Source organism: Notamacropus eugenii, chromosome 3 (genome assembly GCF_028372415.1).
Source record: "Notamacropus eugenii isolate mMacEug1 chromosome 3, mMacEug1.pri_v2, whole genome shotgun sequence".
Taxonomy (NCBI): domain Eukaryota; kingdom Metazoa; phylum Chordata; class Mammalia; order Diprotodontia; family Macropodidae; genus Notamacropus; species Notamacropus eugenii.
The window spans coordinates 223,218,412-223,244,396 of record NC_092874.1 but is presented as its reverse complement, the minus strand read 5'-3'; the positions used below and the strand labels follow the sequence as shown (position 1 = coordinate 223,244,396).

At 40.5% G+C, this 25,985-nt stretch overlaps 1 protein-coding gene across 1 annotated transcript in view; it reads right to left on the bottom strand.

Annotated features, from left to right (window-relative positions):
- LOC140534061 (transmembrane protease serine 12-like) overlaps nt 1–15,772 on the bottom strand; it is a 31,893-nt gene extending 16,121 nt beyond the window's left edge. Inside the window, exons 1-2 of the mRNA XM_072654678.1 lie at nt 15,580–15,772; nt 14,819–15,017 (exon numbers count right to left, since the gene is read on the bottom strand). Coding sequence (XP_072510779.1) covers nt 14,819–15,017; nt 15,580–15,673 — 293 coding nt within the window. The 5' untranslated portion in view covers nt 15,674–15,772. The remainder of the gene's footprint in view (nt 1–14,818; nt 15,018–15,579) is intronic.
- Nucleotides 15,773–25,985: the final 10,213 nt, after the last annotated feature.

The window sequence follows — 25,985 nt, the reverse complement described above, 5'->3', positions numbered from 1 at the left end:
CCCCATTAGGGTTTCCTAATAGCATCCCTTGACCCCATTGCTCCACCAGTGACAAAGCACCTTCCATGTCAGGACTGTGTCTGGAAACCCTTCCCTAAGGCCCAGCCCTGAGCAGTTTTAAGTCTTTGACTCAAACACATATCGCTCCATATCTAGGCCACCACTGTTGCTATCCCTACGGGATGGTAAGGGCAAGGGAAGCCACGTCTGTCTCTGTCCTTAATTGAATCTCTGTTCACATCCTCTGATAATCTGCCTGGATGTATTGATAAAACATCTTGAACTCATTTCTAGTGTTCTGTCATTCTTCTGATCTCCACTCCTGATAGTCTGTTGGAGCTTTATATGGCGGAGTTCTCAAACATCCTAAATTCAATATTTGTTGGGAATGGTGGGGAGGGAGAGGAGGAAATCATCTCACCACCATGAACTCCCACTTCCTGGATATCACTGGAGCAACTGCTACCTAAAAGTCCTGGGCAGCCAGCAAGAGAGTCTTTTGTTTTCTGGATGGTGGTCCTGGAGACTTCTGGCAGCTCACGTTTAAGCTTCTTTTACTGGTTTCTTTCTAGCCATCCTCTCCCAACATCACTGCCAGCAGAATGCCAGAATCACACCAGCAGGTTGTAAGCTGTCAGCTCCAAATCCAGAATGACCAGAGAGTGAAAGATAAACCCAGTGACCAATCCAAAGTGCAGCTTCTCACCTGGTGTAAGGTGTTCCTGGGGCTTTAGGTTCAATATTAGAAAAGAAATTAAATACTCGTAGACCAGTTAGCAAAAGGTTGACTTTGTCTTAACATGGAAAGTACAGTTAACAAAGATGTATCATGGATTCAGCTGAGTGCAGCTTCCCTGCTTATGCTGGCCCTGCTGGATGCTTCTGAGGAAATAGCTTCTAATTCCTCCTGTGCTGGTGTAGTCTACCCCTAAGTTATGTCAAGTTATGTCAAAAGCCTGGGCCTTGGTCCCTAATCCAAATGAGTCTCAAGGATGATTTCAATACCTATGAGGAAAAAGTAGCCTCACTGATGTGGCAAATACTACTCCTACCAAACCATCTTTTGGGAGTCCCTCAGGAACAGAACATATTTGGTGAGTTCTTTTACTCTACTTATTATAATCTCCTGTTTAGTTTCATACTTCCTCTTTTTCTCTATCACCTAGAGATTGATGAAATTCAGGGGGAAAACTCCACACAGATTGAAGGACTACTTCTTCAGCAAGTGGGTACACACTTCATCCACCCAAGGAGGCGAGGGGAGAGGGCATGAATTCCAACTCACCTTACTCAGAATTATTCTACCTCCTAAATCTCTGATTCTGAATTCTCCCATCTCCCAACTCTTTAGCTCTCAGTGAACTTGTCCTTCACCTCCTGGTGCCCTAACCCACCTTATATCTAAGTCTGTCACCTCTGTTCTAGTTTCACTTGCCCTCCTACCCAATCCTGACCCCATTAATCACTTGACTCCACGACTAGCTTACAATAAAAACTTGTCTCTCCTCTTAAATATCTTACCCTCTGAATGTCCTACACTAAACTGTACCTAGTTAACGCCCACTATGAAACTTCTTTGAATTATGACTGGATCCACTATAAATTCATTCTGTCTAAATTCACCTGGGCATAATAACTCTTGAATTCACTTATTATTGATTCATCACATTTGCCAATGAGACTATTCCCAACCCTCTTACTCTTTTCAAGCATCCATCTCTAGCCCCAAGCCACTACCCAATTTGAAACCTTGTTTCCTGTACTGAGATAAAGCTCATCCAATATAAGTAAAAACAGATAAAGCTCATTCTTTTCAGTTCTCTCATTTCACATCTCAAAAGATCTCTTAACTTACATTCTCTGCTTCCATGCAGACTCAGAGGAAGATAGAGGATTTCTGAGGAGGTATAACATAGCAGGCCCAAACTATGACCACCTTGACATGTGAGATACACATACACCTGCCACAAAAGAGTACCACTTGCAGGGAGGTGGGGGGGGGGATAAAGTGAGACAGTCTGCTCCCTGACATTTATCTTACTTCCTAATATGATACTGATCTCACTGGACTTAATCTCTGTTCCCTTCACCAGCAATTATTGGCTATTCAATCCCACAAATATTGGCATTCTGAAGAAATATTAATTAGTCACCAGGTTATGAGGTGGCACTAATACATATTCATCAGCAAGTTCCACTATTACCCTGGTAATTTACCCATGCCTGGCTAGGACGGAAGTGCTAAGTTAGCACTTTCTTTGGGGTTACTAGAGAGTCAGTGACTTTTTAGTTTTCATTTCCACCTTTCTCTATAGGCTGGCACCAACTGTTGTTTCGAGGTAGGAGTGTGCTTCCAGGTCTGAGTCCCCATCCAACTCCTATCCCAACTGCCTTTAGAACTGGAGTACTTAAATGTATAATTTCAACTTGATGCAGTATTTCAATGAGTGCTAGTAATATGATCTTGCCATAATGGCACTGGGTTTCACCAGGACTAGATACATGCAACAATGCTGCATGCAGTCATTTTACTCTTCACATAGATTCAAAAAACAAATAAACAGCATGATTTAGAGGTAGGAGGGATTGTAAAAGTTACTGAGTCCAAGTCCCTCACTTTACAGATCAGGAAACTGAGGCTAGAAAGGTGAAGTGACTTGCCCAGGGTTACAGAGCTAATAAACGCTGCAAGCAGGATTTGAACCAGGTGTTTTGAACTACAGGTTCAATGCTCTTCCCCTAACCCATGCTGCCTGAAGCACAAGTGGAGAGAGGTGGACATGAGCAATGAAAGCAATGACTGTCTAGTAACCACAGAGAGACTGGCGCTCACTTATCACGTCAGTCCTAGCCTGGGGCAGGTAAATTACCAATGCATAATGAAATAAAAACATTTACTAAGAATCTATTGTTGCTCTCCTAAAACTCAGACTGGAGACCCAGCAGTTCTAGGACATTCGCAATCTGAATCCTCCCTTGAGCAGGGACAGGCATGAAACCACAGTCCTCCTAGGATCCACAACTCACCACTTCCTTTAGGACCAGTCATTAAGTACAAGCAGAGTAGCTCAGGAGTGAGGATCTCAGCTTACCATTGCCCTCAAACCTTCCCTTCTTCTTAATGTCTCTGTTCTGTGGAAGGTACCACCACACTCCCAGTCCCTCCAAAATCACAACCTAGGAAACATCCTTGACTCCTCCCTATCTCTCACTGCTCTGCTCCCATATCCAATCAACTGCCAAGTCCTGATGTTTCTACCTTCTTACATCTCTCATGTAAACCTCCTCCTGTCCTCTGACACTGCCTTCACCCCAGTCCAGGTCCTTATCACCTCACGCCTGGCCCACTGCAATGGCCCACTGCTTGGTCTGCTTACCTCAAGTCTCTCACTACTCCGGTCCATGCTCCCACTCAGCCATCCAGACGATCTTCCTAAAGTGCCAGTCTGACCATGCCACCCCGCCACCCTACTCCCTACCTCCTATAGTTATATAAATTCCAGGGGTCCCTGTGGCTTTCAGGATCAAATATAAACATTCTGCTTGGCTTTCAAAGACCTCATAACCTGGACCCTTCCAACCTCTCCACTCTTCTTACCCCTCACACATATACCCTCTCTAAGTATTCCTCAAACTAGCCTCGAACTGGCTTCCTTTCTGTTCCTAGCACAAGACACTTCCATCTCACTCAATCAATCAATATTTAATAAGTACCTACAATGTGCCAGGCATTGTGCTAAGGCAAAAGACAGTCCCTGCCCTGAAGGAGCTCACAATCCAATGGAGAAAACAACCAACAAATATATGAATATAAAAAAGCTATACAGAGAATAAATGAGAAATAATTAACAGAGGGAAGCTACTAGAATTAAGAGGAACTGGCCATCTCCCAATTCCGACTATTTTCACTGGCTGTCTCCCATGTCTAGAATTCTTTCCATCCTCATCTCCGCCTCCTGACTTCTTCTACCATGTTTCACCACATAAACATCACACTCTGTTGGGTTTTTTTTTTCAGTCCAAAAATTGGTTTATAACCTTCCATCAAGTAATTGTCACACGGTATAATTCTGCTTGTCACATTGCTTAAAGGGTAAACAGACCAACAATGTATTCACCCGCAGCACATGGATACCAATTTACCTCTGGCGCACCGGGAGTCGCAGCGAGCCGAGAATTCTCAGAGCACATTCATTGTCAGTACATCTCCAAAAGCTGACTTTCGTGGTTTAGAGTGTTTAAGTACTAACAGTATTGTCACTCAACCCAATGAAGAGCTGGCGGCTGCCGTGAGCAAGTCACAGGACATGGTAAGACTTACATCTTCCTGCACAAATCATCTGCCAGCAACACAGGTTAGTAACAAATGATTTTTAAGTCATACTGGCACAATTTTTTAAAAAAAGTTTCACATAATGGTCACATTGCACTTTTTTGCAAAACATTTGGTATAAAATCTGTGATAATTACGGAGTGAAATACAATTAAAAGTATTACCTTCTTCTCCAAGGTGGAATCAGTCTTTCCAGATCCCCCTTAATACTAATGCCTTCCCTCTACTGACTTTATCTTGCTTATGGCTTATTGGGACACAGTCATTTACATGTTGTCTCCTTGTTTTTTGCCTTTCTTTGTATCCCCAGAACTCAGCCTGTTGCTTAGCACACAGCAGGAGCTTAATAAATGCTAGGTAACTAAGAGGGTCAATTAATCCAACTCTCTCATTTTACAGATGAAGAAACTGAGGCTCAGTGGCTTACCTGCAGTCCTACAGACACAGTAGAATAACTAACAGAAACAGGCCTCAAACCAAGGCCCTCTGACAGTGCTCCTTCTTTGCACCATGCAGTCTGCCCTGTTTCTCACTTAATATCTAAGGTGTGATCTGCATACAAGATGCACTTAAATGTTTGTAGGAGAGCCCTCTACCCTAAGGCAATTGTGTGACCACACCATGAGGCTATGTCAAAGGAAATGTTTATGTAAACATGCTAGGAAATATAGTAGGGACATAATAGGCTCCACGTGAGGCAAACTGGGCATGCTCAACAGACCCTTCAGGGGTAGGAAGTGAGTACGCCCAGAGAAGGCTGGGTTGTACTTTGTATTTATTTTGCTGTATACGTGCTTCTCCCAAATAAGATGTAAGCTCCTTGAAGGCAAGGACTGTTTCATTTTTGTCTCTGTATTACCAGTGACTAGCAACATGTCTTTCACACAGTAGGTGCTTGATAAATGTTTTCTGAGTTGAATTCAATGGCTTTGTTATATGTGTAACTCAGCTTTGGCTTATGCTCAGATCACCAAAGCTGGAAGAACTGAGGTGGGAGACGGCAGGGACCTGCTTCTGAGTGAAATTGGCCTTCATTCTCTGACTACATGGGTGGGAGCAGCCTCTTTCTCAATGGTTACATAGTTGGAACAGGCTGCATCTTGCCATTGTGGGACAGTTTCTCTCTCTGTGTCTCTCACTGTCTGGTGGCATCCAAGAGTTAAAGGTCCTGTTCACCCACAGTATGGGAACTCATGATGAATCGCCTCCAACCTTTCAATAAAATATGAGACAAAGTTCTTAGCTGAGAGAGCTCAGGGAAGAGAAGTCACAGGAAGTTTAAGGAAGAATTAAAAGGCTTGGTGGAGAGTGGGGCAGTGAGCTAATAAGGAAAGTGTGGCATGACTGCCTAGTGTCAGTGAGGCTATCTAACATAAATGTGGAGTGGACCCAGTCGGAGCAGTTCCATGATTTCCTTTACTTTGTTCATCAAAGTGTGAGAATAAAGGCAGCAAGCAGATGGTGGGAAGGATTCAAGGCCTCAGACTGTCAGGGAATGATGAGTAATATGACAAGGGGGCAAGGGACTCGAAAGGGCAGTGGAGAGCTGAACTGATTCCCCAAGGGGTACAGATGAGGAAAAGGGGAGAGAATGGCTAGTGCAAGGGTGATGAGCTGGAAAAGAACGCAAACACTTGAGATGGCTGGGGTCTAGCCAAGAATGCAGACTGTGTGCAGAATATTCCATGACCCAGGGACTGAAGGAGGGCCAAAGAAGGAAGTGCTAAGACAGAACAAGATCCCAGGGGATCCTTGAAGATGGTGAGGACTGGGTGCCAACTGGCAGCTCTATCACTCACTACCCAGTTCTGGGTCACAAATCCACAGCACACTGAGGAAGGGACCTGTACTTAGGAGTGGTTTCTGAGATGAGTGGTTTTTTATCTTAGCTGTATACTGAGCAAAGAACAAATTCAGAGACAAACAGCAGATGCGTGGTTCTGATCACAGGAGCAAAGCAGAGACTCAGCATTAGCCTTCAGCCTAGGTTAAAGCCTGTGGTAAGTAACTAGGGGAGAAATCCTAGATCAAAAGGGAGCCTACAGTTCTGTCATTCAGACCCTGCAGAATTTCCCAGCAGGCTAATAGTGTCTGACTCCAACAACAGTCTACTGAAACTTTCAAACAGGGATAAGCCTACGGAGGTTTTGTTCTGACTCAAACCTGGGTCAGGAACTTGCAGAGCTCAAACCAGAAAAGCAAAGAAGAGACAGATCATATCACTTTGTAACTGCTAAAAGTGAAGGTCCCCGACCTGATCTGCCCCTGAGAACTGGAAAAAAAAAAAGACACTCAATGCTACAAGAAAATAGCAGAAAGACACAAGAGGAGAAAAGCTCAGCTCAGACATCATCTCTAGTACACAGAACCTAAACCTAACATCAAGTCCAAAGTTAAGAATGAGGCTGGAAGAATGATCAAACACAGAAAGAATTCTACCATTACAATGCTATTACAATAACAGGGAAGTTTAGGTCACAAGCCTAGAAGAGAATAATTCAAAAATATCTGAGGTAAAATTTGAGGCAAAACCTTAAGAAAAATGAAGCTTTGATAAAAATCTAACCAGAATTACTAGAAGAGACTAAGCTAGAGTGTTAAAAAAGGAGCTAACAATTATTTTAAATACCAAGTGACAGCAGTAATCAGAAAATGGGGAAAGATGAGAACTATGAAAGAAAGATTTAGAAAAAGAATTAACAGCTTGACAAAAGAGGTCCAAAAAGTAACTCACTGAAGATCAGAATGGACAAAACAGGAATTAACAACTCCATGAGATAACAGAAAACATTAAAACAAAGTCAAAAGACTGGGGAAAAAATTAAAGGAAATATGAGATATCTCATAGCAAAAATAAAAAAGTATGACATGGAAAACAGATTAAGAAAAGATAATGTCAGATTCACTGGACTACCTGAATGCTCTAACTACAAAAGAGTCTTGTCTAGTATAAGACTATTAGTATTAGTCTAGTATTGTACCTAACAATACACCAAGAAATCACAAAAGAAAACCACCCAGATCTCTTAGAATATAAAGTAGAAAGAGTCTACCAGTCACTTCCTGAAAGAAAACCCAAAATCCAGAGTTTCCAAGTCAAAGAAAAAAATACTGTAAACAGGCAAAAAGAAATAATTCAAGTACCAAAGAACTACAGTCAGGATCACAGAAGTTTTTAGTAACCACCACCACAAAGAAGGGGAGCACTTGGAATGCAATATTCTAAAAAGCAAAATATCTAGGTTTACAACCAAGAATAACTTACTAGGTAAAACTGAGTACAAGAAATTGATGACTCCCAAGAATTTCTGATGAAGATACCAAAACTGAATAGAAAGTCTGACATACAAACACAAAAATCAAGTGAAACATAAAAAGTAAGCATAAGCAAGCAATTATAAGGGTTTAAACAAGGTTAAATTGTTTGCATTCCAGAGTACTCTGGAATAAAACAAAATAAAAAAAATTATTTTTAAAAAGTAGGAAAAGAAGAAATTTAACAAAATTTTTATCATGAGACAAATATGGTCTTAAAGCCTAATCCAAGGAAAGGTATAACAGGGAGGGCAGGGCATGGGTGGAACCATAGACCATTATCCCTAATGAATATACATTAAGAAATTTTTAATAAAGTAATAGCTTAGAAAAACAAAGAGTGCAACTATAACTATCTGTTTTCATTGTCAAGGACAGTGGAACCACCACATCATAGTCCTATAGAAGAGGTAGAAATAGCACTAAAGAAAATAAGAATGGGGAAGAGATCAAGTCACTTAGATACAGTATATATAGAGGAGATGCATACCAGAGAAGACATAATTATGAAAGCATCGAGGAATTTATGTACAAGGTATCTAAAGTTGGGGAAGGCACCAGAAGTATAGAAGAAGCACAGTCAGACTATTAATAACAAAAAAAGTGACTGAGAAAATAAGAACAACTACTACCCTACATTCCTATTCTCTTATACCTATCCACCTATACAAAAACTTAATGCTAGAAAACTGTACACAAACTGAGAGTATCTTCAATGTGGATATTAGACTGGAACAAGCATATTTTAGCAAGGGATAGTTAACAATGGGTCACATCTTTATCATTTCACAATTGACCAGAAGATGTAAAGAATGTAAGATCTCATTGTGTTATTTGTTAATTAGGAAAACCTTTGATTTGGTAAAGTAATAAATGTACTTCTTTAAAGGTTCTTTTCCAATAAAACTAATCTATACATCAAAATCATTCAAGATTGCTTGAAAGATAAAATAACACATATAACCCAGTTCAGTGACTCTCTGATCATAACCATCAGATGAGACATAAAATAGGGAGATGTATGCTCACCAAAAGTATTCAAAGGGCAATGGAGAAGATTCAAGTTGAAGTCCAAGTTGAAGAGGGATCCCCTGTGGATGGCTAGGTCCTCCAGATGTCCCTGTTTGCAGATGACCTTGTGCTAGTTGCATCAAGTCCGGGAACAGCTTTGAAGAGCATCCTGGAAGACAGCCATAACCATTCAAAAGAGTTTGGCCTGAATAGTTAGACAGAAAAGACCAAGTGGATGATGACTATATATTGCCCTGATTATGCCTATGGATGTAAAGTTTATAGAGCTTGTCCATCTGTACATGTATCTGGGACCAACTGTACAGATGTTCAATGAGCTGAGTACAGAGTGGAACAGGAAGAGAAAAGCAGGCTAGATTGAATTTAGGAAATTGCAAAGTTTCTTTAATGACTCCAAGATTCCCATGTAAACAATGGCCCATCTTTTAAAATACCAGCATTCTGTCAGTGTTCTTTTATAGCAGAGAGACACAGAACACAACACTTTCCAAATTTAAAATGGAAGCACTTATGATAGGTATGCAGACACTGCAAAATATGAACAATAGAGAACTTAAAACATCAGGATTAAAAGATGTTACCAAAGAAATGTCTGATGGGAAGAAAGAATAGGCTGGTCACATGGTAAGAGTGAGGAATGGCAGGCAGACAGACAGAATTCTCCACTGATACCTTTGCTATTTCAGGAGAAAGTGAAGAATTCCTTCAACATCTGGTGAATTTATAGGAGGATATAAATAAGAGTCACAATGGGCAGGCAAGCATAAGTTGGCTGCCATCTGCATCACTGGATCAATTTGAGTATGATTCTTTTCTTACAGATATGTTAACTTTAAAAGTTTTTATAAATAAATATTCATATTTGTTACATAATTTTTACTGTCTCTGTAACACTTCCTATGGGCTATTTTCCCAACTTGCACTTAACACTCCTGGCTTGGGTGCCCAGAGGTCAGCTGTTGCCTTGGGTTCTAGGGGTAACCCGTAGCTCAGGAGGCCCCCCCACTATGACTCTCCTTCACGATAGGATAGTAGACACAATTCATTCTTAGCAAAAGCATTTACTAAAATGGCATAGTAAAAACAAAAAAAACCCAAAAACCAGTAGCTACAAAATGGGATCAAATTTAGAGTGTAATGGTTGTGATACTCCATGCTACTGTGAGGCAAAGGCAATGCACAACTCCTGTTACTTAAGGTGTTGGAAGTCCATTCTCTCTTCAGAGAGTCCTTGTGCAACTCTCCTGGCATCCTTCTTTGGGTTTCCAGGGTCTACTCCTTTTCCATAGCAGGCCTTCTTCTCTGCTGCCAAGGGTCCTGTTTCTTGCAGCTGTCTTCACCTTTGAGTGACTACATTTCTATTATCTGTGTTTCTCTGGAGTCTGTGTCCCTGCTCCCTCAACTGTTCCTTTAACTCTCTCAAACTAACTCTCAAACTGCTGGACTGGATCTCTCTCTCTCTGTCTCTCATTCTCTCTTTCCCTCTGCCTGTCTCTCTCTCTTTTTCTTAGTATCTCTCTCATCTGCATCTGCTGCTGGAAGGCATGGTTAATAGGGGAGAGGGAAGTCCCTTCCTACCTTACCCTCTACAGAGATATCCTGAATCTAAATTTTCCCCAAACCAAACCTCAGTTCCAGGGGGTCTGTTTCTTTAAGGTCTTGCTACTACCAGTCACTTCCTTTAATTCATTAAGAGAAAGACACAGTATGTGCAAAGTCATGAAAGTAGGAGATGGAATGTCAAGTTCAGGGAACCACAAATAAGTTGTTTTGTCTATAATGTAGAATTCATAAAGGGGACAGTGTGGAATTGGTGGAGGTAGGCTGAAGACTGATTTCAAATGGCTTTAAATGCACTCAAGTAGGGGTGGAGCCAAGATGGTGGAGTAAAAAGATGACCTGTAGAAGCTCCCCAACATCACCCATAAAAATACCTGTAAAAAACGACTCTAAACAAATTCTAAAGCAGCAGAAGCCACAAAACAACAGAGTAAAAGGGATTTCCAGCCCAAGACAGCCTGGAAGGTTAACAGAAAAGGCCTAATGTACCAGGCATGGAGTGGAGCACAGACCAGTGTGAGCCGCATAGCATGGACTTGGAACAGGCACCAGCAGCAGCAGTTCCCAGATTGCTCAACCCACAAATGCAAAAGACAGCTTCAAAGGTCAGTGAGAAAGCTCCTTCACCCAGGAGAAGGGAATGCAGTCTGGATTGCCAGTAGCAGCCACTACAGCAGAAGTGTCCATTTTTGGAGCCCTCCACCTAAAGCCCCTGGGGGTATTGAGCAGGTGATCTGAATCCCAGCCCTGAGTAGAGGCCCTGGGGTGAGGAGGAGCACTGGCATGGTGGAACTGGAGGTGGTTGTGGAAAGGGAATTCTATTCACAGATTCTGGGCAGTTTTTGGTTGTTCCCACACCAGTGTGCAGGGCAGGAGAGGAGTAAACTCCTCTCCCTTAATTGTGCCACTGTGGAGGAACTGAGAACTTACAGGTCCCTGGAGTATACCCTACTCTTGACAAAGGACTCAAAAGTCAAGTAACTGGTTGGGAAAATGCCCAAAAAAGGGGAAAAAAATAAGACTATAAAAGGTTACTTTCTAGGTTAACAGGTATTTTCTTCCATCCTTTCAGATGAGGAAGAACAATGCATATGGTCAGAGGAAGTCAAGGCTTCTGCATCCAAAACCTCCAAAATAAATATGCAATGGTCTCAGGCCATGGAAGAGCTCAAAAAGGATTTTGAAAATCAAGTAAGAGAAGTGGAGGAAAAACTGGGAAGAGAAATGAGAGTGATGCAAGAAAATCATGAAAAGCAAGTCAACAGCTTGCTAAAGGAGACCCAAAGAAATGACGAAGAAAATAACACCTTGAAAAATAGGCTAACTCAATTGGCAAAAGAGGTCCAAAAAGTCAATGAGGAGAAGAATCCTTTAAAAAGCAAAATTAGCTAAATGGAAAAGGAAGTTCAAAAGCTCACTGAAGAAAATAGTTCTTTCAAAATTAGAATGGAGCAGATGGAAACTAATGGCTTTGTGAGAAACCAAGAAATTACAAAACAAAACCAAAAGAATGAAAAAATAGAAGACAATGTGAAATTTCTCATTGGAAAAACAACTGACCTGGAGAACAGATCCAGGAAAGACAATTTAAAAATTATGGGACTACTTGAAAGCCATGATCAAAAAAAAAGAGCCTAGATAACATCTTTCATGAAATTATCAAGGAAAACTGCCCTGATATTCTAGAACCAGAAGGCAAAATAAATACTGAAAGAATCCAATGATCACCTCCTGAAAGAGATCCAAAAAGAGAAACTCCTAGGAATATTGTATCCAAATTTCAGAGTTCCCTTGTCAAGCAGAAAATATTGCAAGCAGCTAGAAAGAAACAATTCAAGTACTGTGAAAATACAATCAGGATAACACAAGATCTAGCAGCTTCTTCACTGAGGGATCGAAGGGCTTGGAATATGATATTCCAGAAGTTAAAGGAACTGGGATTAAAACCAAGAATAACCTACCCAGCAAAACTGAGTATAATATTTCAGGGAAAAAATGGTCATTCAATGAAATAGAGGACTTTCAAGCATTCTTGATGAAAAGACTAGAACTGAATAGAAAATTTGACTTTCAAACACAAGAATCAAGAGAAGCATGAAAAGGTAAACAGGAAAGAGAAATCATAAAGGACTTTCTAAAGTTGAATTGTTTACATTTCTACGTAGAAAGATAGTATTTGTAACTCTTAAGACTTTTCTCAGTACTTGGGTAGTTGGAGGGATTATACACACATACACACACAGACACACATATAGAAAGAGAACACAGGGTGAGTTGAATAAGAAGGGATGATATCTAAAAAATAAAATTAAGGGATGAGAGAGGAATACATTGGGAGGAGAAAGGAAGAAATGGAATCAGGCAAATTAGATCTCATAAAAGAGGCAAGAAAAAGCTTTTCCAATGGAGGAGAAAATGGAAGAGGTGAGAGGGAAAAAGTAAAGCTTATTGTCTTTCACATTTGGCTTAAGGAGGGAATAACATGCTCGCTCAATTTGGTATGAAAATCTATCTTACACTACAGAAAAGTGGGGAAGAAGGGGACAAGTGATATGAGGGGAATGATAGAAGGGAGGGCAAATGGGAGGAGGGAGTAATTAGAAGTAAACACTTTTGGGGAGGACAAGGTCAAAAGAGAGAATAGAATAAATGGGGGGGCAGGATAGGATGGAGGGAAATATAGTTAGTCTTACACCACATGACTATTATGAAAGTCTTTTGCAAAACGACACATATATGGTCTATATTGAATTGCTTGCCTTCTCAGTGGGGATGGGTGGGGAGGGAGGAAGGGAGAGAAGTTAGAACTCAAAGTTTTAGGAAAGAATGTTGAGAATTGTTTTTGCATGCAGCTGGGAAATAAGAAATACAGGTAATAGGGTACAGAAATCTATCTTGCCCCAGAAGACAATAGAGAAGATGGGAATAAGGGAAGGGAGGGGTGTGATAGAAGGGAGGGCATATTGAGGGAAGGGTAATCAGAATGTGAGGTGTTATGGGATGGGGGGAGGGAAGAGATGGGGAGAAAATGTGGAACTCAAAATTTTATGGAAATGAATGTTGAAAACTAAAAATAAATAAATAAACATTAAAAAAATAAATGCACTCAAATAACAAATACAACACTAGAGAGTACCGAGGAGGGGAGTGCCATAGACAGACTCATGCTTTAGGAATATTATTTAGGCAACTGTGTGGTGGATGGACTGAAAGGGGCATGAGAATGGGAATGGGGAATCCAATTTTGAGGCTCACTCAATGGTCCAGATCTAAAAAGATGGATAGCAGTTTTGTGAATAAAAAAAGAAGGCTGTGAGAGTGTAAAACTACATAAAATTGATGAGTATAGATAAGACATGGACCCTGCCCTCAAAGAACTTTTGAAATGTTTTCTCTCCCTCAGTTCAAATCCTACTCATCCTATAAAGCCCAATTCAAGACCCTCAAATATTACTTTATTATTAACCAAAATAGCACTTTATAATGATGATGATATAATATTGCACATGTAAGTTGGTGTTTCTTGGAGAACAGAGACCTTCTATACTTTGCATTTTCTTTAGTGTCGAGAGCAGAAGTTCTTAACCTGGAGTCTGTGAACACTTTTAATATGTATTTGGATAACTGTATTTCAATATAATTTATTTCCTTTGTGATCCTATGTGTTTTATTTAATATACTTAGAAACATTATTCTGAGGAGGAATTCATAGGCTTCATCAGATTGCCAAAGGGGTCTACAATATAAAAAAGGTTAAGAACTTCTTCCCTAAAGTAATACTTTGCAGTCACTAAATTGGTGTTTGATAAATGTATTTCTGTTTGTACCTAAGACTTGAGGAAAAAGAAATGATGCAAGCAAAGGCGTGGAGACATGAAAGTACAAAGTATCTGTTGGATTGCTGTGGGGATGGTATTGGGTTTTGGGGGTGGGGGATTGAAGAAAGGGGTTGAACAAAAAGTAGTTAGGCTTGTTTAGAGTATATTCTGGAAGGCATCATATCCAAGCTCCTTATTTTGATTCTCTATGGCTGTTGATCTTCACCCTATTTCTCTCCACCACACCTTTTAATTGGCCAAAATAGGGATAATATGTTTTAAAATATCCTGAATCAGGCAAGAAAAACCTTTTGGGTGAATCAGACCTTTTATCCTTATCATAACCTCTTTTAAAAAGAAGTCCTAACTAAAATAAGTTGCTTTTTACTTGTGTGTGATCAACTGATTTTATTTTCACCGTCAGGGTTCCTGGTAAGAAAAGTTTCTTTGCCTCAAAACTGGCAGTCATTAATTCTATTTTCTATAATATAATACAGCGTAATAGAACATAATAGAATATAATGTAATATAATGTAATATCCCTATCCTATATATATATATATATATATATATATATATATATATGAGGCTAAAACAGTAGTCTCTGGAGTTGGTCACCCCCTCTTTATAAACCGTGACGGAACCTTCCAGTTGAATCCGGACCGCAAACAAACGGGTCAGGAACCCCACGGGGGAGAACATGATCAACGCCAAGATCCCGCCTGGAGAACAAGAGCCCCCAGTCGCGCTTAATACATACCTAGACACTTTAAAGCAGTGGGCGGCCGTGAGGACCCACGCCTCTTTAACGAGGGAGCCGCCACACATATGAATGGACTTGTTGAGAACTTTCAGAAACTGCAGGCTGACTATCCAGGGCCAGGCCCCCACGCGAGCCTCGTGGCCACCCACAATCCGAGACCCCGAGAGCGCGTCGGCCAGCGGCGCTGCCCCGCAATCTGCACAGACAGAAAGGGAGCGTGACCGACCGCGGGCTCGCAGCGCCGGCGGGCGCTCCGCCTTCCCTCCCTAGGTGCCTCCCACTCTCGCCCCTCCGCTCCGGGAGGCAAGCGTTGAAGGAGAAAGCCAGGCCGCGCCTAGCACGCGCCGGCAAACACCGGGAAAGGTCGCTCTCCGGCCCGGAGGCCGCTTGCTCAGCACAGAAGGAAACCAAGAAATTAACAAAGGGCCGCACGAACGGCTGGCCAATGGCGCTCCAGCCTCGGGGCATGCGCAGACGCAGCGCCCGCAGACGGCCCCAAACTGACCCCTCCCTCCGCCTGACTCACGAGTGGTGTGACCAGCCGGTTTCCGCTACTGCCCGGGTACGCCCTTCCAGGCCGGGCACCAGCCTGAGGGACTGAGGCCCCGGGGTCCAGGCTCTGCAGTCACCTGGGCTCAAGGGCCGGAGCGTCGGCCCCCGCGGGCACTGCTGCTCCGGGCCGGGCCCTCTCCCCTCCTCAGACCAGGCCAGACCCACCCTCCCCTAGAGCAGGCCGAAGCGCAGGCGGGGGCACTTACTCTTCCCCCTGAACGAGAGCGACTTGTAGCCGGTGGTGTACGCGAAGCCGCCCCAGACTAACCACCAGACGGCCCCCACCAGCCAAGGCCCCATTGTCTTTTTTTTTGTTTTTTTGTTTTGGTTGGGGGAAGAAAAAAAAACGGTGAGGGTGGGGGAGGAGCTGTCGCGGGGGTGGTGACGTCACGTGTGGCCGTTGGGGCGCGCCGGGGCGGAGGGGGGGGGGGGGTCTGTTTCCCACATCCCACCTCGCTCCCACCCTAAACCAGAATCCCGGACACGGGGGCGGGTATGGCCGGGAGTCGGAGACATAACGCGCACACACCCCCTGACTCTTCTAAGCCAGGAGAAGCTCTGCCCTCTGATTATGTCTCCGGCCCTTGGGGCTGGCCCAAGTACAGGAATGTATTTTGGTGGATTCCATTTGTCTGTAACGGGTTCTGGTTTTTTTGCTTTTTGAGAGGTGGAAAGGAGGAGAAAAAGAGGATCTTCAAAAAAGGGACATTTTAAAAAATGAGTCTGGCCCAGATCCTGCTTATGTGTCTGATCCGTGAACCTTCGGTTATCTCTTGAATGCCCTGCCCTCCCTCCGGAAATGGAGCTTAATCATAACTTAGAATCTAAACTGCCGTCTTGGTGTAAGCCATCCGGGGACTGCTGTATTTTGGTAAAGTTTATTATCTAGGGGTAGGGGGAGAAACTCCTTATACCTGGTATCCTTTTTCAACATTTCTTAACCAAATCAGCAGCAATCAAAGATTCTTAACCTTCTTTGTATCCTGGCCTGCTCCACCCTTCTCCCTCTTTCGTTTTGGCAATGTGGTGAAACCTATGGACCCCTTCTAAGAATGTTTTTAATTACAAAAAAGCAATTATAAAGGAAACTAAGTATATTGAAAATCAAACCTCAAGTTTGGGGACCTCTGCTTAAGAACAGCTCTTTTAATTGTACCAGAGGTCACCAATAAAGGCAGCTAGGTGGTGCAATGGATAGAGCACCAGTGCAGGAGTCAGGAGGACCTGAGTTCAAAATCTCACCTCAGACACTTGACGCTCACTAGCTGTGTGACCTTGGGCAGGTCACTTAACCCCAATTGCCTCATCCTGGGTCATCTCCAGTCATCCTGATGAATATCTGGTCACTGTATTCAGATGGCTCTGGAGGAGAAGTGAGGCTGGTGACCTGCACAGCCCTCACTCACTCAAAACAAAGTCAAGTGCAAGTCGTGTCATCATTTCTCTAATGGCATGGTCTTCTTTCTTCAGCAACAAAAGACAAACACACAGGTCACCAACATCCTGCTCCAGTTGTCTGTGCTGTGTATCACCTCTGTTTTGTTAAAGTCGATGCTTCTTAATGATGAGAATGTTTGTATTCCTTTCTGTATCCTTTCAGCAAAATTGCCTTATCCATTCAGAATAGAGTATGTTCTTTGATTTTGTTGTTTTTCTGTGTAAAAGAAGACTTGTCCGTCATGCCTGGGATTTTCTCCCTCTTCATTTCTGCCTTGTGGCTTCCCTGCCTTCTTTCAGGTTCCAGCTAAAATCAGTCCTGCAAGAAGCCTTTCCTGATCCCCCTCAATTCCAAACCTATCTAAAACTACCTTCAATTTGTCATATATATACTACATATATACACACATATATATATAATATCTGTATCTTAATCATTATACATATACACATACATATATATGTATATATGTGAATATTTTGTTCCCCTTAGAGCATGTATGTAAGGAGAACTTTGTTATTCTTTCTTAGAGTTTAGTTAGTTAGCATCCATGGCAATCTCTAGTTTCCAAGTGTTAGATAATACATCCCAGAATAGCTCCAAGGATTCTAGATAGTAATTCCTACAATCATAGTGATAGACAGTCCTACTGCATAGTGAGATATAGAGATGACATAAGTAATATTTACTGTGCTTGCACCAAGTGACAATATTGCTAAAGTTAACCTATGAGACCGTTGCTAGCAATATGCCTTCTTTGTCAGTTGCCCAATAAAGCAAGTGGGCACTGGTCAGTGAGTGGGGAAACCTATAGGGCAATATGACAGACTAGACTAAAATAAAGTAAGATCATTAACCCCTCCAAAGCTGTCCTCCTGTCTGACCAGATCAAGAGTGAATCTGTTAGAGGCTGGAGTCCAAAAACTCCAGTGCCTCTCCTGTGTTATTTGTGAAACAGAGTGTGAGTTCCTTGAGAGTAGAGACTTTTTTTCCTAACCTCTCTTTGTTGTTTTTGTTTATCTTTGCCCTTGGTATCAGGTAACCAAGGACCACGCTAGGTGCCAAAGATATAAGCTGTATGCAAAAACAGGATAAGAAGGAATTGCACCTTTGTGACCAAAACACTATGCCTCTCCTTACCCCTTTCCAGGATTGTAACCATAATCCTGACCAAGATGTTACTTTTAACTAGTTAGCCAGGGAAGGTAGCCAAAGTACGTTCACTATCAGTGAGAAGAGTAAACATGCATAAGAATCACATACAAGGAAATTCCAAGTCATGTGAGTGATAATGTGGAGGAATAGACATTTCTCTAGTCCCCACAATCTCTCAGACCTCTCCAGAACAAAAATTGTATGTGAAAAACAAAGTAACTTCAGCTGTTTCCATAGTCCTAGGAAAGCTAGTCCCTAAAAGAAGTAAAACAAACCATGAACTGGTGCTCACTGACCTTGAGTTCACTCAGCACATCTTCCTCACACCCTACACTACTACAACAAGGCTACATTACACTACCAACAGAAAGGCTACACTAGCAGTCCCAGGTTGGTACTTATAACAAAACTCAACCCCACACCCTCGATTCACCTCCTTCTTTCCAGTGCTATAGAGAGCCCAAATCCTGGCTATGGAAATTTGCTTGGGCATCAACAGTCAGTACATCAGCTGTTCAAGAGCAAAAGCCCATTGTGGACCACAACCCCATAGTACTAGTGCAGCAAAGATCTGAACAGCCAATGCTGGGCCAGAGAACTGAGGAACAGAGGGAGCAGGAAAAGACTATAGGACAGGACAACGTGTGTGAGGGAGAGATGTACAGTGTTCCCCTAAGCTTGAAAGAAAGAGTACAATATCCAGCTGGGGTCAGTTCTGACCATTCAAAAGTCATTTGGGGCAAAGACCTAGGCTGGTGAACTGTGAATTATCCAACATGAAAGTAGACTGAGAAGCTTAGAAATCCAACCCCAAAGGAAACCATCATCAGAGTCAGAAGGTGAACAGGGGAAAATCAGTGAGGGGCACGAGGGAGAGAATGAAATTACCAAAGATCTCAGAAATAAGAAAGTTCAAAGACCTTGAATTGAAACAGATAAATCAACAGGAAAAATTGTAACAGAAGGAAACAGAGCCTCCAGATCTAGTGAATGAGTTGAGGTATCTGTGAATAAAAACTGTAAGAAAAAGAAAATGACCCAAGCTTTTATGAGGCAAGAGGATTCTGTAGAGTGTGGAACATGGAACCATAATATGATGCTCCTGAGTGGTTCAAAAGAGATATTAGAATTATGAGAGCAGAATTTACGTTCTGAACAATAAAAATAATAGGCATCTCAAACAGCAAGTCTTGCTAAAGAAACTAAAGAGAGATAATAGATGCAGAATGCAAATATACAGAAGTGAAAAACAATCTAGAAGAAGAGAAGTAAAAAACAATAATGGTAAAAGACAATATGCTCACTATGCAAGCAAAATGATCTCAAAGACAAAATGCATGGAAATAACCTAATTATAGGTCTCTGAGATAAAAAACAACAAAAAAACCTTAACAGAACAAAAAACTTTACACCAGAATGTAGGAAATAATAGAAGAGAACTGTCCAAAACTTCTGAAAGTAGAAAATGAAATACCATTTGAAAATATTCACAGATGATCTCTAGAAAAAAGCCCAAAACTCCAAAGCTGCAAACTCCAAGACACATGCTAGTGAATTTTAACAATTAAATTCAGAAATAGCAATTTCTCCAAATGGCTAGGAGAAAGCCTTTTAAATACAAAGAAAAAGAAATTAGACTACTGCAAGACTATCTTGCACTCACCAGAAAACATGGGAGGAAATGGAAAAATATGTTCTGAAGAACAATAAACAAAGCTCAGGATGCAGCCCAGAGTTTAATTATGCATGAAAAAAGATGGATGTTCAATAACAAAGAAGAAATTGAAACATTTTTAGGAAAAAAAACCCAACTGAAGAGATTAATAGCTTCTTGAATGCCCCAAATGACAGAAATTGAGAAAGAGTGAATAAATGCAGCTTCCAAGGACAATAACAGCAAAATAGTGACGACAAAAATCAGTAAGAGAATTTCTAAATGTATACAAGGAGTCAGGAGTGAAAGCAGAATTCCTGTGGAGGTAGCAGCAAAGAAGTGGACTGGGAACGTTATGGACAAAACCTGGTGAAACCCTGCCTACAGATAAATCAGTGTATTTTTTTTTTTTGTGAGACTACATTAAAACATGGGAGGATACATGAAATGAGGGGAAGGGAGCAGGAGGATAGAGAGGAGAGTGTTATGTGCCAGGGTCAAACTGAGGGCTAGCAATGAGGGGAAAGTGACTCCTTTGTTCTCAGAAAGAGAAGAGCCTTTAGGGGAATGGGTGAGGAGGAGGGAGGAAGGACTGAAAAAAGAGGAAAAGGAGGGAGGCTTTGCTTTGGTGCTGATAGAGGGGTTCTCCTGATAAATGCTCCTGTGGATAAAAAGAGAGAGGGTTGGTGGAGGGAGATGTGAACCTGCAAGATTTGAAGCTTTTGAAAAGTCTGCTTGTCTTACCTCAGGAGGTAGGGAGTTGGAACTCCTGGGGGCACACACCTAGAGAAGTGGGAGAATGTGGACCAAGGGAAAAGATTTTGAGGCAAATGAAGAAAAAAAGGTAACCAGGAAAGAGTACAGGTTTGAAGTGGGCTGCATAAATCAGGGATGAGGTAGAGGAGGGATCCTATCATGGGATCCTCTCAGCACCTCTCTGTTACCCGTAATAATTAGCATTGTTCTGAGTGTGAAACACATTGTAGAAGGGGAATCCATATCTTGGAGAGGAGGAAGTAATTTTGTCCACTTTTCCCACAATGTTTATGTCCTTTGAACCAGAGACTCCATTACTTGGCTTGTACCCCAAGGAAGCCATTGATAAGAAGAAGGTTTCCACATACACAAAAATATTTATAGCAGTGCTTTTGCTGATAGCTAAGAAATGGAAACAAAGTAAATACTCATCAAACAAATTGTGTTATATGAATGTAATGGAATATTACTGTACTGCACGAAATGATGTATGTGATGAATTCAGAGAAGTATAAAAAGAATTATATGAACTAATGGAGAATGAAGTAAGAAGAGACAAGAAAACAGTATACATAATTATAGTAATGTAAATCAAGAGCAAATGTAACAAAATTATAAAGATTAAGCAGGACTAAATTGAAGACACATGAGAAGACATCCCCAATCTTATCCTTTGTGGAGGTGGGCAGTGCATAGGTGTTAAATATTTCACGTTTTTCCAAGGTATTGACCAATTGTACTGAATTGTTTTCCTATCTAAAAAATTGTTTGTTATGTGGAATGGCTCTTGGGGAGGATTAGGGAAGGGACACTTGGAATAATGAAGATGATGTAAGAAACAACAAAAACTTATTTTTTTTAATAATTTCTTTTTTAAAAAAATTATTTGTTTTCGGTTTTCAACAATCACTTCCATAAATCGTAAATTTTCTCCTCCTCCCTTCCCACTCTCTCCTGAGACAGCATGCAGTCTTATATGGGTTCTACACATACATTCTTATTAAATACATTTTCATATTAGTCATGTTGTACAGAAGAATTAAAATGAAAGAGAGAAACCATGAGAAAAACCAAAACCAAACAAAACGTAATACAAGAGAAAATAGTCTGCTTCATTCTGTGTTGTGATTCCATAGTTCTTTCTCTGCATGTGGATGGTATTTTGCCTCGAGTCCTTTGGGAATGTTTTAAGTCCTTGCATTGCTATGAAGGGCTAAGTCTACCAGAAACAGTTCTTGTACATTGTGACTGTTACTGTGTACAATGTTCTCCTAGTTCTGCTCATTTCACTCAGCATCAGTTTATATAAATCCTTCCAGGCCTCTGTGAAGTCCTCCTGTTCATCATTTCTTTTTTTTTTAATTGAATTATTTTATTTGCTTTCAGTGTTCAACAATCACTTCCAAATATCTTAGATTTTTTTTCACTCCCTTCCCTTCCTTCCCACCTCCTTCCTCACTCCCTCCCTGAGACAGTGTAAAGTCTTATTTATATAAGTTCTACACATTCATTCCTATTAAATGCATGTTGCATAGAATTAAAATGTATGGGAAAAACCATAAAACAAGACAAAACGTAATACAAAAGGAAATGGTCTGTTTTTCTGCTATCCAATTCCATAGTTCTTTCTCTGGATGTGGAAGGTGTTTTGCCTCATGAATTCACTGGAAATTTTTTTTAACTAATTAATTTCAGTATAATTTATAATAGTAATATCGTGTAACATATTGGTGCACATAATTGTCAATATATACACAGACAAATATGAGTCAATGGCTCATTTTTTTTTTCAATCTTTAAATGTTTCTACAGGAGAAATACATAGAAGTAGCTTCAGAATTAATTGTTTATACCTACTTCTTTTCGGCCTCAGAAGAGGTTATGCCTGAGGTATGTGACTTTTTAAAATTAATTTTATTTATTTTCAGTATTCTACCATCACTACCATATAACTTAGATTTTTTTCCCCTCCCTCTCCAAGATGGTGTACAATTTTATATAGTTTCTACACATACATTCCTATTAAATACATTTTCACTATAGTCATGCTGTGTAGGAGAATTAAAATGAATGGGAGAAATCATATAACAAACCAAAACATAATACACACACACAAAAAATAATCTGCTACATTCTGTGATTGAATTCCATACTTCTTTCTCTGGATGTGGAAGGCAATTTGCCTTAGAAGACCATTGGAATTTTTTTTAAGTCTTTGCATTGCAATGAAGTACTGTCTACCAGAAAAATTGCTCTCACTCCGCGGTTGTTGCTGTGTACAAAGTTCTCCTGGTTCTTCTCCTTTCACTCATCATCAGTTCATATAAGTCTTTCCAGGCTTCTCTGAAGTCTTCCTGTTCATCGTTTCTCATAGCACAATAGCATTCCATAACATTCATATACCACAATTTATTCAGCCATTCCTCAATTGATGGGCATCCCCTTGATTTCCAGTTTTTGGCCACCACAAAGAGAGCTGCTATATTCTTGTACATGTGGGACCCTTTCCCATTTCTGTGATCTCTTTGGAATGGAGTTCTAGAAGCGATATTGCTGGGTCAAAGGGTATGCACATTTTTGTAGTCCTTTGGGTATAGTTCCAAATTGCTCTCCACAATGGTTGGATCAGCTCACAGCTCCACCAACAATGAATTAGTGTTCCAACTGTCCCACATTTTCTCCAACATTTATCATCTTCCTGTGTTGTCTTGTTAGCCAGTCTGATAGGTGTGATGTGGTACCTCAGAGTTGTTTTGATTTGCATCTCTCTAATCAATAGCTATTTAGAGTATTTTTTCACATAATTATAGTTAGCTTTAATTTCTTCCTCTGAAAATTCCCTGTTCATATCCTTTGACCATTTATCAGTTGGGGAATGACTTGTATTCTTGTACATTTGACTTAGTTCTCCATATGTTTTAGAAATGAGGCCTTTATCACAGACACTAGTTGCGCAAATTCTTTCCCAGTCTTCTGCTTCCCTCCTAATCTTGGTTGCATTGGGTTTATTTATGCAAAAACTTTTCAATTTAATGTAATCAAAAGTATCCATTTTGCTTTTCATAATGTTCTCTATTCCTTGTTTGGTCAAAAATTTCTAAATTCTTCATAAATCTGACAAATACCCTATTCCTCTCTCCCCTAATTTGTTTATAGTAGCAGCCTTTACACCTAGATCATGTATCCATTTGGACTTCATTCTTGTGTATGATGTCAGGCATTGGTCTATGCCCAGTTTCTACCAAAGTGTTATCGAATTTTCCCAGTAGTTTTTGTCAAACAGTGAGTTCTTATCCCAGAAGTTGGGGTCCTTGGGTTTATCAAACAGTAGATTGCTATATTCATTGACTCCCATGTCTTGAGTACCTAACCTATTCCACTGGTCTACCCTTCTATTTCTTAGCCAATACCAAGTGGTTTTGATGGCTGCTGCTTTATAATACAATTTGAGATCTGGTAGGGCTAGGCCACCTTTCCTAGCATTTCTTTTCATCAATTCCCTTGATATTCTGAAACTTTTGCTCTTCCAGATGAATTTTGGTATTATTTTTTCTAGTTCTAGAAAATAATTTTCTAGTACTTTGATTGGTATGTCACTGAATAAGTAAATTAATTTAGATAGAATACTCATTTTTATTACATTAGCTCGGTCTACCTGCAAGCAACTGATGTTTTTTCCAGTTACTTAGATCTGACTTTATTTGTGCAAAAAGTGTTTTATAATTGTGTTCATATAGTCCCTGGGTTTGTTTTGGCAGGTAGACTCTCAGATATTTTATAGTGTCTACTGTAACTTTAAGTGGGATTTCTCTTTCTATCTCTTGCTGTTGGACTTTGTTATTAATATATAGAAATGCAGAAGATTTATGTGGTTTATTTTGTAACCTGCAACTTTGCCAAAGTTGTTTATTTTTCAAGTAGTTTTTTTACTTGATTCTCTAAGTGTATCATCATATCATCTGCAAAGAGTGATAACTTTTTTCTTCTTTGCCTATTCTAATTCCTTCAATTTCTTTTTCTTCTGTTATTGCTAAAGCTAACATTTCTAGTACCATATTGAATAACAGTGGTGATAATGGACATCCTTGTTTCACCCTTGATCTTATTGGAAATGCATCTAGTTTATCCCATTGCATATAATGCTTGATGTGATGCTGCTTATTATTATCACTTAGATGATACTGCTTATTATTTTAAGGAAGGCTGTATTTATTCCTATGCTCTCCAGTGTTTCTAATAGGAATAGGTATTATATTTTGTCAAAAGTTTTTTCTGCATCTACTGAAACAATCATATAGTTTCTGTTAGGTTCGTTGTTGGTATGATCAATTATACTGATAGTTTTCCTAATATTGAACCATCCCTGCATTCCTGGTATAAATCTTACCTGATTCACAATGTATTATTCTCATGATAAGTTGCTGGATTCTTTTTGCTAATATCTTATTTAAATTTTTTGCATCTATATTCATTAGAGAAATTGGTCTATAATTTTCTTTCTCTGTTTTGGCTCTTCCTAGTTTAGGTATCAGAACCATATTGGTATCATAAAAAGAACTTGATAGGACTCCTTTACCAATTTTCCCAAATAGTCTATATAGTATTGGAAATAAATGTTTGATAGAATTCACTTGTAAATTTATCTGGCCTTGGAGATTTTTTCCTAGGGAGTTCATTGATGGCTTGTTCAATTTCTTTTTCTGAGATGGGGTTATTTAAGTATTTTTTAATTAATTAATTTATTTAACTTTTAACATTCATTTTAACAAAATTTTGGGTTCCAAATTTTCTCCCCTTTTTGTCCCCTCCCCCCCAAACACCAAGCATTCTAATTGCCCCTATGACCAATCTGCTCTCTCTTCTATCATCCCTCTCTGCCCTTGTCTCCATCTTCTCTTTTGTCCTGTAGGGCCAGATAACTTTCTGTACCCTTTTACCTGTATTTCTTATTTTCTAGTGGCAAGAACATTACTCGACAGTTGTTCCTAACACTTTGAGTTCCAACTTCTTTACCTCCCTCCCTCCCCACCCCTTCCCTTTGGAAGGCAAGCAATTCAATATAGGCCAAATCTGTGTAGTTTTGCAAATGACTTCCATAATAGTTGTGTTGTATAAGACTAACTATATTTCCCTCCATCCCATCCTGTCCCCCATTACTTCTATTCTCTTTTGATCCTGTCCCTCCCCATGAATGTCGACCTCTAATTGCTCCCTCCTCCCCATGTCCCCCCATCCATCATCCCCCCCACCCTGCTTATCCCCTTCTCCCCCACTTTCCTGTATTGTAAGATAGGTTTTCATACCAAAATGAGTGTGCATTTTATTCCTTCCTTTAGTGGAATGTGATGAGAGTAAGCTTCATGTTTTTCTCTCATCTCCTCTCTTTATCCCTCCACTAATAAGTCTTTTGCTTGCCTCTTTTATGAGAGATAATTTGCCCCATTCCATTTCTCCCTTTCTCCTCCCAATATATTTCTCTCTCACTGCTTGATTTCATTTTTTTAAGATATGAGCCCATCCTCTTCAGTTCCCTCCGTGCACTCTGTCTGTGTGTGTGTGTGTGTGCGTGTGTGCATGTGTGTGTGTGTAATCCCACCCAGTACCCAGAT